Source organism: Eurosta solidaginis, chromosome 3 (genome assembly GCF_040869045.1).
Source record: "Eurosta solidaginis isolate ZX-2024a chromosome 3, ASM4086904v1, whole genome shotgun sequence".
Classification (NCBI taxonomy): Eukaryota; Metazoa; Arthropoda; class Insecta; order Diptera; family Tephritidae; genus Eurosta; species Eurosta solidaginis.
Window position 1 is genome coordinate 2,594,058 of NC_090321.1, and position 18,872 is coordinate 2,612,929.

General features: G+C 35.8%; 1 protein-coding gene across 1 annotated transcript in view; it reads right to left on the reverse strand.

Annotated features, from left to right (window-relative positions):
* Nucleotides 1-2,987: 2,987 nt before the first annotated feature.
* Nucleotides 2,988-18,872, reverse strand: part of SCAP (SREBP cleavage activating protein) — a 58,394-nt gene continuing 42,509 nt past the window's right edge. The window contains 6 exon segments of the mRNA XM_067770328.1: nt 2,988-3,965; nt 4,217-4,571; nt 5,421-5,653; nt 8,662-8,830; nt 8,987-9,810; nt 11,813-13,262. Of these exon segments, the coding sequence (XP_067626429.1) occupies nt 3,787-3,965; nt 4,217-4,571; nt 5,421-5,653; nt 8,662-8,830; nt 8,987-9,810; nt 11,813-13,262 (3,210 nt within the window). The 3' untranslated portion in view covers nt 2,988-3,786.

The window sequence follows — 18,872 nt, forward strand, 5'->3', positions numbered from 1 at the left end:
CCAATTACCATTAAGATCCGACAAAATTGCAAACGAATCCAGAAAAGACGAGCGACTGGGTAAAATAATTAAACTGCTGGAAACAGGTCAATGCTTGAAGAGGACAGGATACAAGTCCCCAGAAGTGAGTTACAAGCTATCGTCAGGATGTTTGATGTTCGAGCATCGCGTCGTCATTCCACCAAAGTACAGAGCCAAACTGCTTGACAATTTACACACATCACACCTAGGGATTGTCAAGATGAAAGGAATCTCCCGCTCATTCATATACTGGCCGGGCATTGACAATGATATCGAGAACATGGCGAACAAATGCGAATCATGTGCAAAACAGGCAAACAAACCCGGGAAAAGTGGCGATCATCATTGGGAGTATCCCAAGGGACCGTGGGAACGCATTCATATTGACTATGCGGGGCCGTTCGAAGGAGCAATGCTACTGATAATCTCGGATGCGTATAGCAAGTGGTTAGAGGTGAAAATCACTAAATCAATTACGGCGGCCGCGACAATTACTTTGCTGGACGACGTATTTGCGGCTTATGGCGTTCCTCAAACGGTTGTATCTGATAATGGAACAAATTTCACGTCCGCGGAATTTAACAACTTCCTGACTACAGTCGCTGTTAAATATCACAAATACTCAGCACCGTATCACCCGGCAACTAATGGACAAGCAGAGCGAAGCGTACAGACGGTAAAGAACGCATTGAAAGCAATGGGTACCACGAATAGTTCTTTGCAGGAAAACATAAACGAATTTTTGAGACAGTACAAAAATGCACCGCATTCGACAACAGGCAAACAAATGGGGACTCGCCAGCACTATTGTTTATGGGGCGGCAGCTACGAACACGATTGGACTTGATTCGACCAGAGGAAATCTCGAGGAAAGTAGAGGAAAAACAATACATGCATCTCAAGAAAAAGGGAAGAGAGTTCAAGGTAAATCAAAACGTATACTTCCTGTCGGGTAACCCGCGAATTTCTAAGTGGCTCAAAGGAACAATACACGCCCGTCTAGGGGATCTTCACTATCAAATACAATTCAATGGGAAAATGATAAAAAGACATGTTGACAAAATAAGGAAGTCACACGCGGGGCCCGATAAAGCAACACCGGAAGTGAATCATCATGAAACGAGGGTTGCAGCTAAAGAGAACGGCACAGCTGCATCGGGTATAGTAGAAAACCACGAAGAAGTCGAAGCACCCATAGAATCACCACAAAATATATCAATGGGATCAGAAGAAGATTTGGAAGGGTTCTCTACTCCCAACACTACAATAATACAGGACGATACACCGCCATCGCATTCAATACCAGCACGGCAGGCGACACCGGAAAGACATCCGGAACAAAGCGAGACGCCGGCAGCCCCTCGGCGGTCGACCAGACAAAGGAAACCGAGAGTTCCATTCTCACCTTAACTCCTGCAGAGGAAGGAAAAATGTTATATATGAAACGAAGTGGTAACGCCACACACTGAATTAATTTACTATCATTTTGGCAACTCTGTTTTGCTTATTCTTTTTTCTTCTTTTTTATTCTTTAGTATTAACTCAACACTTTTTATATTGAAATGTTCATATTCACTCATATTAAATAAACTGAGGAAATATACATATACAAAACTGATGTTTCTTTATATTTACAAACGTAACATCTTGGTTGATTGTGGCGATGCATAAGATTGCGTTGAACGCATCTGTATTGTGACGAATATTAGCATCACTAAGTGATACTCACATCACTAAGGTTATTAAATAAAGGCACAACAACCATAAAGCAAGCTGTCACTCTTGTGTACATCAAATCAATCATCATTTACACACATGCATACAAGGCAACGAAGAGATTACTCAGACACAGATGTAGTCATCAGCCGAAGTGTTACTCACACATACACACGCACATATGTAGTTGAATTACCAAGCAGGAGATACAGCAGTTCTAGATGGCGAAACGTCTAGACTTTAGGAGAAATTTGCGAAGGAACCAACGGAGAGTATAAAAGCAGCGCAAGCTGAGTAATCAGTAATCAGTTTTGATTTAAACACGCTATTGGTTGTGAAGTATAATTGTGAAGTACTACTCTTGAAGTAATCTAAATAAAGGCCAGTTTGCAATTCTAAATAGTGGAGTGATTTATTCAACAGTTTAGCGATTCAAACGTTAGTAGAAGGTTTCAAATAAGCGAAATTTCCCAAAATTCGTTACAATACTATACTAATTATATATCGTCGATGTCTTTGCAAAACCATTTATCGACCAACTGCAAAACCGTCTATCTGACGGCATTTGAATTTTACAGGAGATCAGAAACTTATTTTACTCAGTTGTTCCTCTAGAAATTTTCTCCATGATAAAGTTATCTTTTTTTCCAAATATGTTAGACATTAAGTTTGTATATACTCTAAGGATGTTAGGAGCTGTATATAAATTAAAGAGCTTAGAGCACTTTTGGAACCCAAATTCAAATTAACCGTTATTTTACAAAATTGATATTGAAATATGAAAGTTATGATTTTTTGGATGCAACTGGACGCACTGAGCTCAGGGCTAATAGATCCCAAGTGTACCACATGGTGGTATTTGGGTGGTTTTGCAATTTTTCGATAGATGGTTTTTCAAAGGCATCAACGATATAATGATCAATATCTAGTACAGAGGCAATTATGCGGCAATCTCGGAAGAGGCCGAGCAAAGCTCGTTCGTTCAAGTACTATACATAATTAAAAAAAAAACCAAGGATCTTCGGTGTGGTAAGCAGAGCACGCTACCAACACACCACGGCGGCCACCATCTCTAGTTGGAAACACGAAATAAAAGAGAAACGTCAAAAAAAGCGTAAACAAGTTGGCCGACCAAATTACTTAGCGGCTAGTAATCTAGCTTCTAGGGATGCGGCATATTTGCACTTTTATATTAACTTTTCCTTGTAATTTATTGCAGATTAATCATGTGTAAAACGTGGTCTAAGAACTTTATAAATATTTGGTTTTTTTTTAATGAAATTTGTGATAAAGAATGTACATATCGCACGTTTTATTGTAAACAAATGTAGGTATATTTTATATATACTTATTCTTATAGGAAACTGCTTTGCAATTCACTTTTAGATATATGATTTATATAAAAGAATAATGCCATATGTGGGTATAAGTTCTTTTACCAGAACTCATGTAGAAGCGATTTAAATTCTTAAATATTAACCTAACTTGTATTATTTTTCATACACCTAACAAATTGTGTTTAATTTTCATGGTCTAAGACGATTTTTACAAAGCTTTCTATCTAACAGGCACAGCCTCAAAGTTTCAGGCGAACTGATGAATTTAGTCGGTGCATATCAAAACTGCCTAAATCAATCGATGATGATGCATTAGCATAAAATCAATGTAAATGAAAAATTCGATCAGAAAAAAAAAATGGACAAAATGCATCTTAACTGACCAAGTTAATATAGACAAAATCAAGGTAATGGCTATTAAATATTGCTCCAAAAATCTGTTTTGTTAACAGTTTCACAAACTTCAGCAAATGAACGGCGGAAAATAAATAACCTGATTTTTTCAAACTAGTATTATGAGGGACTTAGGCAGGTTTGATATGTTATGTTCTTGTGTTGTATTATGGACGTAAAATTCATTTATAGAGACAGAGCAAAAGGTATTCAAAGGATGTGTGCCATTCCCTATCATTACCATCTTCATTAATATGCATGTGCACATATTTTTTGATTTCTTTGTTTACTTAGTTGTTTGATAATTGTACAGCAGTGCTCAACTATATTTATCCGATACTATTGGAAAACGAACAACACGCAGCTCATTGCCATAATCACAGATAACAGCATCGCCAGCGAGCATTAATATCTTTGGGCAGATTAATGTATTGGCGTGATCAAGTTTAACTTCACGCGCAGGTTCACCAGTGCGTACATCCCAAACAATTAGGGAGCCTTGAATGTGAGAAGAGATGGATTATAACTTTAAGTATAGAAGTATAAAATAAAGTTTTTTTTATTAAATAAACAGCTTTAATAAATTTTAGACGTTTGACAGGCCAATCGCATAGTATTTGATACCGATCAAACCCAATATAAACTAATAGATAATAAAGAGCTTTTCAAAAATATTTCTTCAAAGCTTGTAAAGCATTTCTTCACCCCCTCTCAGAGATATAGGCTCCCACAGCAACAAAAATACTCACCCTGTTTGCATGTGACCAACAACGATGGTGTTAACATCAACAGACTTGAATATGCATTCAATATATTAATAGTGGTTAAGAGATTACCCTGGAAACGTTCCCATACACATATACGCTCATCAACGCCCAACGATATAACATATGTTGGAGCACATACTAAAGATGTAACAGCACCATCATGAGCTTGTATATTATACATGCAAGCGCCAGTAAATAAATCCCACACACATAACATACCATCCTGAGAACCAGAGCCACCTGTGCCCGGTTGCCAACGGTCTACGAAAAGGCACGTTATCGGCCCACAATGGCCGTGTAATGTATATTCGATATTGGCATTTGACAGGCTATATACCTAGAAGAGGAAGAGAGCAAACATTTTAAGATGTTAAGTATTTTATTTAGAGTTACTTTTAAATAAATTATTAAATGAAAAAGAAAAACTAATTTAAATGACTTTTTATTATGATTTTTTATTATGATTTTTAAATAAATTATTAAATTGTTTTTGTTTTTATCGGCCTATTGATAAATGATTCAAGGTTCGATTCGAGCTCAAGGCCAGAACAATAATTTTTTTTCTAATGATAATTATTGTTATTTTTTAATTTTTCTAAATTTGAAAAATTGTATTTTGTTTTTGGAATAGTAAGTAGAAAAATTTTCAGACAACCCCGCCATAGCTGCGCAGATAGATCCATTTCGAAGGGTCCTAAGCCTTGCTTTAGGCATGCTGCGCTAACCATTTAGCTATGCAGCGGTGGTTTGTTTGACTGGCAAATTTGCTACTTCTATTCCTTTTTACCAACTATATTTATTCAGTGTTGCGCCATCTGGTTCATATCACTGATAATGCTGGATTTTTGTTTATTGTCAATTACTTTGTTTGACATTCCCAAGTGCTCATGGTTTATTAAGAATTGTTTTTGTTTTTATCGGCCTATTGATAAATGATTCAAGGTTCGATTCGAGCTCAAGGCCAGAACAATAATTTTCTTCTAATGATAATTATTGTTATTTTTAAATTTTTCTAAATTTGATACTTACTATTCTAAAAACAAACTACAATTTTTCAAATTTAGAAAAATTTAAAAATAACAATAATTATCATTAAAAAAAAATTATTGTTCTGGCCTTGAGCTCGAATCGAACCTTAAATAAATTATTAAATGAAAAAAAAAAAAAACTCATTTAAATGACTTACCTTGAGCGTATGATCCTTACTGCCGGTAAACACCATACCATTCGAGACCTCCATGCAAGTGACAGGCTGTTGATGCCCATTACGCACTGCTATTAAAGTGATTTTCATTTCCTCCTTATTATTGTTGGGATATGGGGGCGGTCGCCCGTTATGTTTTTGTTGTTGTTGATATAACGATTGCTGCGAATGATGCGCTAGGCCAATACTCCCAGCTGAACTAGCACGCGTGTGTGCTGCAAGATATGAGAAAAATGTAGTAAATTATAAGCAAGGACTCGTGTTTGTTTTTTTGTACTGCTTCGAAAACGCCATGTCTCAACAAACTTTTGAAAAGTGCTCTACATAAGAATTTGTATAAAGAGCGCTGGATATTTCAATGGTTTTGTGGAAGATCACCCTACCCCGGTTATCATTTTAAAAACAGTGTTTCTCACATATATGTAATACTCCTATATTGCTAATAGAAAATGCTAGCAATGTTTTTTGAATCCGAAATCAAAACAAGACAGCCTATAAAATTTTTGCATTGTAGCAGCATAAATGTGACAAGAAAAAATTAAAATTTAGGCACATTCGATTATTGAATACAAAAACAAAAACGTTTAAACATCAATATATCGGCACTCTGATGTTTGGGAATGTACCTAGTCTTTTGTAGCAATATAGGAGTATTACATACATATGAGCCGCTCAGTGCACACATCGATGAACTCCGCTTTTTGAAAAATCTTTAATTTAAGTGTCAAAGCCCTTGGTATAGTCATAACTTTTTATATTTATAATAACTTTCCTGAATAATAAAGATTAGTACTGTTAAATGGCAAATTTTTTTGGCCATTGAATAATAGGTAATTTATTTCAGAAGCCATTTCGGTTAACTCCTTGCTCTAATGTAAATCATTTCAGTAACGCTGTATCTGTTCTGGCCGTGCATCGACGCTTATTTGTTTTTAAACAGCCGACGATGCTCTCTCCCTCTCAATAATATTCGTAACAAAATCGCATCGCTAAACAGATAAAAATAAGCACAATGCAAACGGTAGATAGTATAGCAGTTATAGGGTTATCTACTTTATTTAAATACACTATATTTTTATACTCAGCGTGCTTTGCACGCTATACAGGTATAAAGGAATCGAGATAGATATAGACTTCCATATATCAAAATCATCAGTGTCGAAAAAAAATTTGATTGAGCTATGTCCGTCCCTCCGTCTGTCCGTTAACACGATAACTTGAGTAAATATTGAGATATCTTCACCAAATTTGGTACATGAGCTTATCTAGACCCAGAATATGTTGGTATTGAAAATGAGCGAAGTCGGATGATAACCACGCCAACTTTTTATATATAACATTTTGGAAAACACAAAAAACCTGATTATTTAGTAAATAATACACCTAGAATGTTGAAATTTGACGAGTGGACTGATATTGAGACTTGATAAAAATTTGAAAAATTTTTTTAAAATGGGCGTGGCACCGCCCACTTGTGATAAAATCAATTTTACAAATATTATTAATCATAAATTAAAAATCGTTAAACCTATCGTAACAAAATTTAATATAAATTTTCCTTTACTATAAGGAATGCTTTGAAGAAAAATTAACGAAATCGGTTAAGGACAACGCCCACTTTTATATAAAAGATTTTTAAAGGGTCTTGGACGAATAAAATAAGCTATATCTTAGCAAAAAAGGGCTTTGTATCAATAGAATTTTACTTTCTAAGTTAAATTGGAAAACACTAAAATTTTTGAAAATGGGTGTGACACCGCCCCTTTTATGACTAAGCAATTTTCTATGCTTCGGGAGCCATAACTCGCAGAAAAATTAACATATCGTAATGAAATTGTGTACACATATTTTCCTTATAGCAGAAAATATTTTTAGTGAAAATGGACGGGTTCGGTTAAAGACCACGGCAACTTAGATATAAAACAAGTTTAAAAGGGTCGTAGACTAGAATAATAAGCTATAACTTAGCAAAAGATAGTTTTGAATCAATGATATTTCACTTATCAAGTTTTACTGTAAGATGAAATGGGGAGACATTTTTCTTTTAAACGGGCGGTGCCACGTGTTATGCAGAAAAGTAATTTATCTGAAATGAAATGTATAATTGAAGCTCACGCTGAGTATATAATGTTCGGTTACACCCGAACTTAGACACCTTTACTTGTTTTATATACCGTTAGATGAAAGATATATCTGCAATTATGCATTCTGCATTATATATTTGCATTGATATTATTTCGTTTTATGGAGTTAATCGATGTGTGCACTGAGCAGCTCATATATGCTTTCTCAGAATTTTATTAAATAAAATCCTATCTTAGACTATGAAGAGTTGCGTATTTCAGAATTCGCTTCAATAACGACCTACACAGTGTGAATCCAAAAGAAATCAATCACATTCATTCCGAAACTAAGAAATATTTCGAAAAGAAAGTGCACATTTTTAATAAATTTGTTTGTTAACAATTGTATTTGTTTTGTCGGCCTATTGATAAAGTATTTCGGATTCAAAATTTTCAATTATAGAAAAATTAAAAAAAAATATAATTATCATACAAATTTTTGTTCTGTCCTTGAGTTCGAGGCCGAACCTGAACGTTTTTTTTGAAGAAAAAAATTGTGTTTCCAGGATAAAAGCATACCAGAGAGAAGTTAAGCGAAAAAGTCGATAGCCACTGGCACTATTACACAATTTGCTAGTCAACACCATCAATTGAAATCCCTTAGAAAGCAGGAAGTATCTTAACAAAGAGAAAGGCGGTTGATATTAGAAAAAAAGGAGCATTAAAAATCTACGAAAGTTTGGTGGTAGAAAATGTTAGTGAATAAGAACGGGTAATCTACCTTAAATGGATAAAAAACGTTATCTAGTTTCAGTCTTGCATTAAACCGACTATACACCTGTAAGCATCACCAGTTTATCTAGCAAAGTTTGGTAAAAATCTAATTTTATGGAAAACTGTTTTATTTTGGCCATCGAAAAACTTAAACAAAAAAATATAAGAAAATCAAAGTTATTCTTCACAAAAGTCTGCGAAAATTAAGTGATACATTTTTGGTTTCCTTCTGTTCATAAAAAATCAGCGACTTGCTTGTTTCCATTAGAAGAAATTTGAAGAAAAAAATTTCAAACTCGTCGAATTACAAGCAATACACACAATATAAAGTACACCTTTTGTTTTCGGAACAGTCTTTATATGTATTTACGCTGTCTGAAACTTACTTCTTCGATAAGCTGACGTGAAATTCCAATCGATTTGTTGTCCTTTGCAATAGGTTTCCAGTCGATAGAATTCTAACCGCCCGCATAGTCGTGCGATAATGACGCGATCACCATTTATATGAATGTGAGTTATGCCCAAATTAAGTTTCGAAGTTCCAGGAAAAATACACTGCGTGGATGAAGAAAGAGAGGGAATAGTGATTAGATGCCTATTCGTAACTGGCGACAATGTGTATTGCAAATTCTTAAGAGTTTCACAATGTACAGTCATAGTTTCTTTCGTTGTTACACCTTTTTTATAACGGCTTTATAAACATAATCTCACCTTCAATACACCTTCGGGCGTTTCCCACAATTCAATACGTCCGTTCGCACAACCTACTGCCAAAATATTATCAAACGCATTCATGCACCATATGGGCGAATAAAGCAAACGTTCGAATACCACCTGACCACTATCACGCTTCACTGGCAATTGCATATGTTGACGATTGATTGTTGTTAAATTCTCACCATTTCTTGCATCCCAAACCTTAATTTGGCCACTTAGACAACAAGTGATTATATGTGAACCGTCTGATATAAGACATTCTATCATATGCCGATGGCCGGCAATTTTTGTTGGCACTCCTTCGAGTATATGCTCAGTTTTTCGTTGTATTTCTGATTCTTCATACCAACTGGAACGCCATTCGGCATAATTACGTGTACATATACAACGATAGAATACCACCATTGTATAGCTAAGAACAAAAATGCTAATTAAGCACATAGAGATGACGAAAAAGAATTCCATCGGACTTTTTGGATAGAGTGGTGTACCACCAGGAAATACCATTGGCGATTCACGTCGTTCACCGTCATTAAAATCGATGGGATCGAGTGCAGCAGCTAAAGCTTTCCACTGAAAGTTTTGCGTAATTTTCTCTCGAGGATTGCGTAATATTACTGCTGTTTCGGGACTTATGGCGTGAGATAACTTAATGGTGGGTAATAGAGTAACATAGCGCCCGCTAAGCGATATATTATATTGTTTCATGATGGCACTCCAGTGAAAATTCGATAGAAAATAATTCAACTCAAAGTCGGGATAGAGTAAGCGGCGTAGTTCGGCTTCTGTATTATTGATAGTTCCTTCATCAGATTTTCCTTAAATTACAAAGAAAAAATGTTTAAGCACATCTGTTTATTATGCATTGAATATACCGAAATAGACCGCGTAACATTTTTTAAGAAAATTCGCGTTTTGTATATATGTATATTGGAATAGTATGGATATTCTAGTATGGATAGTCTAGAGGGTCGAATATCCTTACTTACTGATAAAATCCGTAAAACACTCCCTAAAGGCTTTGAGAGAATTACGGATGTGCCAGTCCTTTGCCGGATTGAATCGCACGCGCTCCGGATACTAGCACCTTTTGGGTCCCTTAACCAGCTCGAATTATAAGTGTTTACTTGTGCATTTAAACGTCCCATATATTGTTTATATTATAATCGCATATCTAAGTGCTATTTTCACCCCACACACTAGTTTTGTATTCTATGTAGGTATAGCATTCCACACTATTATATTTTAAAGAATGCTTTACCTTTTTTTTCTTACATATCAATCTAAATGATGTTAATTTTAAGTCGAATGTTACATGTTAAGAAAAGGATGAATAAAATGCATGACTATCCTTGCACACAGATTCTAAAAATCTGTTGGTTATGGCCATTAATTGGGCGTCCATAGTGGTGTGGTGGCTGGTGCAGTGAAATAACTCCCAAATGCCATAACTGCCAACAAAAAAATGAAATAGCTCCCAATTCATTGGGACTTATTTCATAATTTTTGCTGGTAATTATTTCATAATTAAATAACTCCCAAATGAAATAATCCCCAATAAAATTTCTTTGGGAGTTATTTCATAATTTTTTGAGATTGGGAGTTATTTCATTTTTATTGGGACTTACTTCATTGTTTGTAATTCAGGCATTGGGAGTTATATCACTTTTGTTGGGAGTTATTTCATTTTCCTAAAAATACCATTTTATCAAACTTTGACGTTCTTCTAACAGTTTCTATGGGTCGGCTATACATTAAGGGTCCAATTGGTTTTATTCGTAAACCAAAGGGGTTTGAACTTTGAAATTTTGCACATAGGTTCTCAGGGAGTTTCCCATTCAAATCTCACTGTAACTGATTATATAGTATAAAGATACCAATTTTGATTTGGGATTTATTTAATTTTTTTGGGACTTATTTCATTTGGGAGTTATTTCATTTTTTTTTTTGGGACTTGTGGTTTCATTATGAAATAACTGGAAAATATTGGGAGTTATTTCATTTCTTTCTTTGGGAGTTATTTCATTTATTTCATTTGGGAGTTATTTCACTGCACCGTGGTGGCGTACTCGCCTAATACATCGAACAGTTGCACAATTTGCGAATAGAAGCATTAGCAACAAAAAAGGGATTTTTAGCCCTGAAAAAAATGCAGTTTCTCAAGTTGAGAAAAAGGATAATTCTAAACCAGGGACGGAAAATAATAATTATTTTTTTTCGGAGTCGAAAAAGTCCGGGTCAAAAAATTGTCCAGGGTGAAAATGTTTGAGTTCTCAGGTATCCCTATAGCAATATCATGTCGAATCATGCATCCTTTTTATTTTTCGAAATTTTTCTATAAAAGTCCACATATAAAAGTGAAATCTGTATTTTTATTTTTTGAGAACTAGTTAAGGACCTACATGTTTTATGCCGACTCCGAACGGCATCTGCAAGGCAGATGAGTTTTCATTGAGAGCTTTTCAATGCAGAAAAACACCCGGAGCGCTTGCCAAACGCTGCCGAGGGGCAACCCCGCTTAGAAAAATCTTCTTCTAATTGAAAAACCTTATTTCTAAAATTTTGATGTTGTCCGGGGTGTAAAGCTAGGGCATAAGGTGTGGTAGGCGGAGCACGCTACCATCACACCACGGTGGCCGCCAATATATTAAAATTCCAAAATTAATAGTTTTGCAAGGAATTATATTATAAAAGGAATAAAAGTTTCCGTCCCTGTTCTAAACCCAAATGGACACGAATTTAAAATTGCAATATGGAGAATATTTCGTTTTTGTTCATAACGTCATATTTATATAATCAACTCCGTGATTCGTTACTTACCTACTACACTTGCTTGACTGGCTGCGGTTTCGCCTTTTGGTTTGCGAGTTGAATGTACTCCCGCTGCCATTGACGCTGCCGCGATTCCATTACGATTACCCTTTAGTCCAGCTATATCTTTGCCAGTTGTAGCTGCGCCGTTTAAAGCATTTTGCATATTCGAGAAAAAATTCGATACTGCGCTTTGTTCATGTGTTTTAACGAAATTTGGTGTGTCGTCACCCGTTAATGTTGTTCGATTGCCATCTACGGCAAATAAATTTTCAAAATATCCCGAATTATAAACGATCGAACAAATCCAAACACTCATCCAAATCATGAAGGCACGTTGAAAGAAACGTGTACGTGCCCATAAATTTACAACGCGCAAACGCTTCGGGATTTGACCATCTTTATTAGCTTGTACGCTATCTACTGGGTGTGCATTGAGATCGGCAAATGTTAACTTCGGATGTGATTGAGAGCGATGAAACATGCCGAAACCACCAGCAGTACCGCCACCACTAACACCAATCAAGGATTTATAGGGAATATTTTTATCAATGAAAAGATAATCACTACGCACATCACCTGGATGCAATGTTCGGTTGGTATTTGCCACTGTATATTTCAGCATCATTTTGGGCAAGTGTTTTGCTTCGATGGTGTGATCGGGTAGCTTAATATTCATCGCAAGTATTGTGGAGAAGAATAACATTTGTAACATAAAATCCGACAATAAACCGATAATGGCAAATATACTAAATTTTTGTATAACCGGTACCATTGTTATGCAACCAATTGTGAGTATGGTTATCTCTGTTAATAAAGTTTTAGTTATATGCCAACCTTCATTGCTGAGTGCTTTGGCAACGCGTATCTTTACATCAAATGTTTCTTGTGTAAATACAACACTCTTTGTTATAACTAAACAATTTTCTAATCCAACTAATATAACCAAATAGGGAAAAACATCTTTTGATTGTAAACTTATGGTTAGGCCAAAAAATGAGCAAACGCCAAGTGACATTGTGAGACTTCCCAATACAGTTAAAACAGAACAAATTGCCAAGAGCAAACGTGAACGTATTATTTCAATTTTACGCACTGAAAAATACATATATATAAAGAGTAACATAAAAGCAGTGGCCAATGGTAGAAATTCCCATAATTTAAATTCATCCGGATAGAAAATGTAAGTAATAACCGATTTTTCATTACTCAGAGGCATTTGCGAGTTTGTGGAAGATTGTGTGACGGTTGATGGCTTCAGTTCTAACGGTGGATAATATTGAAATAGTTTATGTTTTAGCGTGCTTAAATACTCTTGGTCGTTATGCTTGAGTATCAGTGTGATGGCATATTGTATGATACGTGAACGTGAACGGAGTGGATAACGTTTAAATCCAGTATCGTGCATTGGTACGCCAAATAACATTTCGACTATGGAGACTTTGGTCTTTTGAATGTTCTGCAAAGTACAAAATTTATTATTATTGTTTGTTTAGTAGCACATGGTACTGGAATCAAAAATGTTAAGTAGTTTTCTAAAGCCGGTCAGCCGGGCCGTATGCATAAAACTGCTAGTAAACGCTGTTTTCAGAGCAATCAATTAGAATTTCACTATATTTTTAAAGACTTGTCAAAAACGTTTGAACAGTGAACCACCGCGCACTACTCCCAGACATAGGAGGTTTAAAGATTTAAACTGACCCTGAAAGCAAATTGTTGGATCTTTGAGTTTTTATACTCAGATGAGCAAAGCTCTCAGAGTATATTAACTTTGTTCGTATAACGGTAATCCGTAACTAATCGAGATAGATATAGACTTCTATATATCAAAATGATCTGGGCGAAAAAAGAAATTCAATAGCCATGTCCGTCCGTCCGTCCGTAAACACGATAACTTGAGTAAATTTTGAGATATCTTGATAAAATTTGGTATGTAGCTTCCTGGGCACCAATATCAGACCGCTATTTAAAATGAACGAAACCGGACCATAACCACGCCCACTTTTTCGATATCAAAAATTTCGAAAAACCGAAAAAGTGCAATAATTCACTACCACAGACGGCTAAAGCGATGAAACTTGGTAGGTGGGTTGATCTTATGACACAGAATAGAAAATTATTAAAATTTTGGACAATAGGCGTGGCACCGCCCACTTTTAAAAGAAGGTAATTTCAAAGTTTTGCAAGCTGTAATTTGGCAGCCGTTGAAGATATCATGATGAAATTTGGCAGGAACGTTACTCCTATTACTATATGTGTGCTAAGGAAATATTTGCAAAATCGGATTATGAACACGCCCACTTTTAAAAAAAATTTTTTTAAGTCAAAATTTAACAAAAAATTTAATATCTTTACAGTATATAAGTAAATTATGTCAACATTCAACTCCAGTAATGATATGGTGCAACAAAATACAAAACTAAAAGAAAATTTCAAAATGGGCGTGGCTCCGCCCTTTTTTATTTAATTCGTCTAGAATACTTTTAATGCCATAAGTCGAACAAATATTTACCAATCCTTGTGAAATTTGGTACAGGCTTAGATTCTAGGACGATAACTGTTTTCTGTGAAAAAGGGCGAAAATCGGTTGAAGCCACGCCCAGTTTTTATACACAGTCAACCGTCTGTCCTTCCGCTCGGCCGTTAACACGATAACTTGAGAAAAAATCGATATATCTTAACTAAACTTAGTTCACTTACTTATCTGAAGGCACTTTATCTTGGTATAAAATATGGCCGAAATCCGTCATAGTCGGACACTTTTTCGATATAATTTGTTTATGCTTGCGGCGAAGTTTCCTCGTGAAGGAAAATGTCCAGTAATGATGCCCTCTCACTGCAGATTTTTTGGTTAGATAAGCAACGTTTTTTTTCTCTTTCTATCCATACATAATCAAAAGGACCTTAAGACCGCGAAATGAGCCCCCATGGTACATAGAAAGTTCGAAAAATTTGCCCAAATTAGCGGTAACCGACAGATGATGTTCTGGGTCACCATGATCCACATTTTGGTCGATATCTCAAAAACGCCTTCACATATACAACTAAGGGCCACTCCCTTTTAAAACCCTAATTAATACCTTTAATTTGATACCCATATCGTACAAACACATTCTAGAGTCACCCCTGCTCCACCCTTATGGCGATGTCTCAAAAAGCCGTCCACCTATAGAACTAAGGCCCACTACGTTTTAAATAATCATTAACACCTTTCATTTGATACCCATATCGTATAAACACATTCCAGGGTTACCCTAGGTTAATTTTGCTAAATGGTGATTTTCCCTTATTTTGTCTCCAAAGCTCTCAGCTGTGTATGTAATGTTCGGTTACACCCTAACTTAGCCTTCCTTACTTGTTTAAAATACAGGGTGTCACAATAACAGGGTGCTTTAAAATAAGTCGTTAAATTTTAGTAAAATGCAAAAAACAAATTTTTTTTAATAAAAACTGAAGGAAACAAATGAAATTTGGATCATAAACATAGTTAAACTTATGGTTTTTACGGAGGGGCGTGGCACGGCCCACCCATGATACAAATAGTATCTCAGTAGCTACGTTAACAATCTCCACCGAACTCGATTGCCGTATCGCTTCTTTTAAAATATGTGACCGGCCTATGAAAAGGTGGCTTATGACTCATAAAAGAAATTGCGAGAAACAGCTGTTAAAGATAAACAATGCATTTCTTCAGTTTCTTAGTAGTTTTATTTTTTTTTTTGTGTCATAAGCCACCTTTTCATAGCCCGGGTCACATATAAATCTCTGATAAAAGTCAAATGTCCATGCTTCAGAATGAATATATGTATATACAGGGTGCTTAAAAATTCATCGTAAAATTAACATATTTTTGAAAAATTTAAAAACAAAATATTTTATTAATCTTAATATATAAAAAACACGTGTCACACAATTCAGGCCAATGGACTCCTAAACTACTGAACCGATTTTGAATTTGTTTTGCACCCCGTGTGTATTTTGATCTAACTTGAAATATAGGATATGTGACTGGGTGACTAGGGTCTCGAGATATAGGCCAAAACGTGGACCCGAGTACCCCTATAGTGTGTTTATAGAATATGGATATCAAATGAAAGCTGTCGATGAGTGCTTTAGTAGAGGGTTATTTTCATACCCCTGGGTGACTTGGGTCTCGAGATATAGGCCAAAACATGGACCTGGGTACCCCTAGAATGTGTGTATAGAATATGAATATCAAATGAAAGCTGTTGATGAGTGCTTTAGTAGAGGGTAATTTTCATACCTCTGGGTGACTAGGGTCTCCAGATATAGGCCAAAACGTGGACCCGGGTACCCCAAGAATGTGTTTATAGAACATGGATATCAAATGAAAGCTGTGGATGAGTGCTTTAGCAGAGGGTAATTTTCATACCCCTGGGTGACTTGGGTCTCGAGATATAGGCCAAAACGTGGACCCGGGTACCCCTAGAGTGTGTTTATAGAATATGGATATCAAATGAAAGCTGTTGATGAGTGCTTTAGTAGAGGGTAATTTTCATACCCCTGGGTGAGTAGGGTCTCGAGATATAGGCAAAAACGTGGACCCGGGTACCCCTAGAATGTGTTTATAGAATATGGACATCAAATGAAAGCTGTTGATGAGTGCTTTAGTAGAGGGTAATTTTCATACCCCTGGGTGAGTAGGGTGTCGAGCTATAGGCCAAAACGTGGACCTGGGTACCCCTAGGATGTGTTTATAGAATATTGATATCAAATGAAAGCTGTTGATGGGTGCTTTAGTAGAGGGTCTCGAGATATAGGCCAAAACGTGGACCCGAGTACCCCTAGAGTGTGTTTATAGAATATGGATATCAAATGAAAGCTGTCGATGAGTGCTTTAGTAGAGGGTTATTTTCATACCCCTGGGTGACTTGGGTCTCGAGATATAGGCCAAAACATGGACCTGGGTACCCCTAGAATGTGTGTATAGAACATGGATATAAAATGAAAGCTGTGGATGAGTGATTTAGCAGAGGGTAATTTTCATACCTCTGGGTGACTAGGGTCTCCAGATATAGGCCAAAACGTGGACCCGGGTACCCCAAGAATGTGTTTATAGAACATGGATATCAAATGAAAGCTGTGGATGAGTGCTTTAGCAGAGGGTAATTTTCATACCCCTGGGTGACTTGGGTCTCGAGATATAGGCCAAAACGTGGACCCGGGTACCCCTACAGTGTGTTTATAGAATATGGATATTAAATGAAAGCTGTTGATGAGTGCTTTAGTACAGAGTAATATATCCACCTTGTACAGTTCCGCCATGGCCTAAGCTTTAAAATAAATATACAAAGTGCTTCGAAATTCATCTTAAAATTTGATATATTTTAGAAAAATGCAAAACCGAAAAATATGTTATTTATTTTAAACAAAAATTAGCTTTAATTTTTTTCATTTTTAAATAAAGCAACAAAATTTACTATTGTGATAAAAAATGTGGCTAATTTAGTTTGTCTTAACATAGTCATCGTCACTTGAAAATATGCTTAACAAAGAAACCATTTCTGGGCTATACGCGTCTGTAAGATCTTTTTGTGATCTTACATATGTATCTCATGGATGCAGGGCCGGCTCAAGAGAATTTGGGGCCCTAGGCGAGTTATTATTTGCGGCCCCTTTCTCCCGTATTTATAGAAAGAAATTGGAGATCAGAAAATTAGAGATCAGAAATATTAAATTCAAACTTAGTGTCAATAAAACAAAAAATTATTTCTTTTGCATATTAAATATATTTTTTTTCAACAAAAGAAAGAAAATATAACACACAAAAGTATTTTTAATTATCTTAAAACTTCATTTTCCGCGCCTTCAACTCAGAGAAAAATGATATAATTTTACTTAAATCTAATTTTTGCGCAATTTCCTGCTAAACCGACAAGCCTTTCTTGAGCAGTTTCGAAAAGCTACGCTCGCCACTCGCAACCGACATTGGTATCGTCAACAAAATACTAAATTGGGCATGAGACCAGACAAGTTGTGTTGTAAAATATAACTAAGGTGAAAATAAATTTTTTTTTTGCAAAAAGGATTTTTAGTACAAAAGTGTTTATCGAATTTGGTGCCCCCTAGAACTTGGTGCCCTAGGCGGTCGCCGTAGTGTAGAACCGGCCCTGCATGGATGATATGACTGAATCAGAAGAGACAGCTAACATGCTGAAAAGGTCTTCGTTTCATCTATAGCTTATGTAGTCCTTGTTTTGAGCTTCTTCAGACAATTACCCTAATGGTAAGCAATGGTATTCATTTTATGTACCGCTGGCGTAACTTTCTTTTCGGAATACTTTTGAAGCAGAAGCCTTGTAGGTGCAGATGCATATTTGCCAGTGTGGGCCCATTAACCTTTTCATTAGAATTTTAAACAATCTTCTCACAATATCTCTATCAATTCCAAACTATCAATCAAACGCAAACTATCACTTCATCGTTTAAAAAAAAATCTTCTTCAGGAGTTTCCATCATTTGAATTTTCGTATCCATACTTTGGACAGTGAACTCTCAGGCCAAGCTCTTTATGGAATACATCCTGAATTATTTTATTCTAATGTTTTGTTTTTCCTTAGATGTTGCATTGTCATCGAAAATTTCTCCTAGTTATGGTAGTGTATAAACCAGCTTTAAAACAAATTCCTTGCACCTTATCCTCGCATGCAAAGGAGATATTCCATACTCATGATTTAGTTCCTCACTTATTGAATCATCAAGATTGTGAAAGTTATTTTGTCTCGTCTTGCAAATTGAACATTTCAATGTAGATAACGTATTTGTTATTAAGTTCAACCCCTTTCCATCGACCACCCTTAGAAGAAAATCATGCTTTATGTAACGACATTCTTGTCTTCGATTTCTATTATAGTTTGCTCTAATTGGTAATTTGATTTTTAACATCATTCACTGTAGCTTTGATGAGCTACAAAGGCTCCTTCTCATATCTAAATAATATCGGACGATACAGTATATATATAATTCTGAAGTTTTTATAGTAGTAGGGGAACTTTGGAAGTCTAAGTGGATTGTAGATACTAAAACTGCACTATATTTGCGTGTTTTT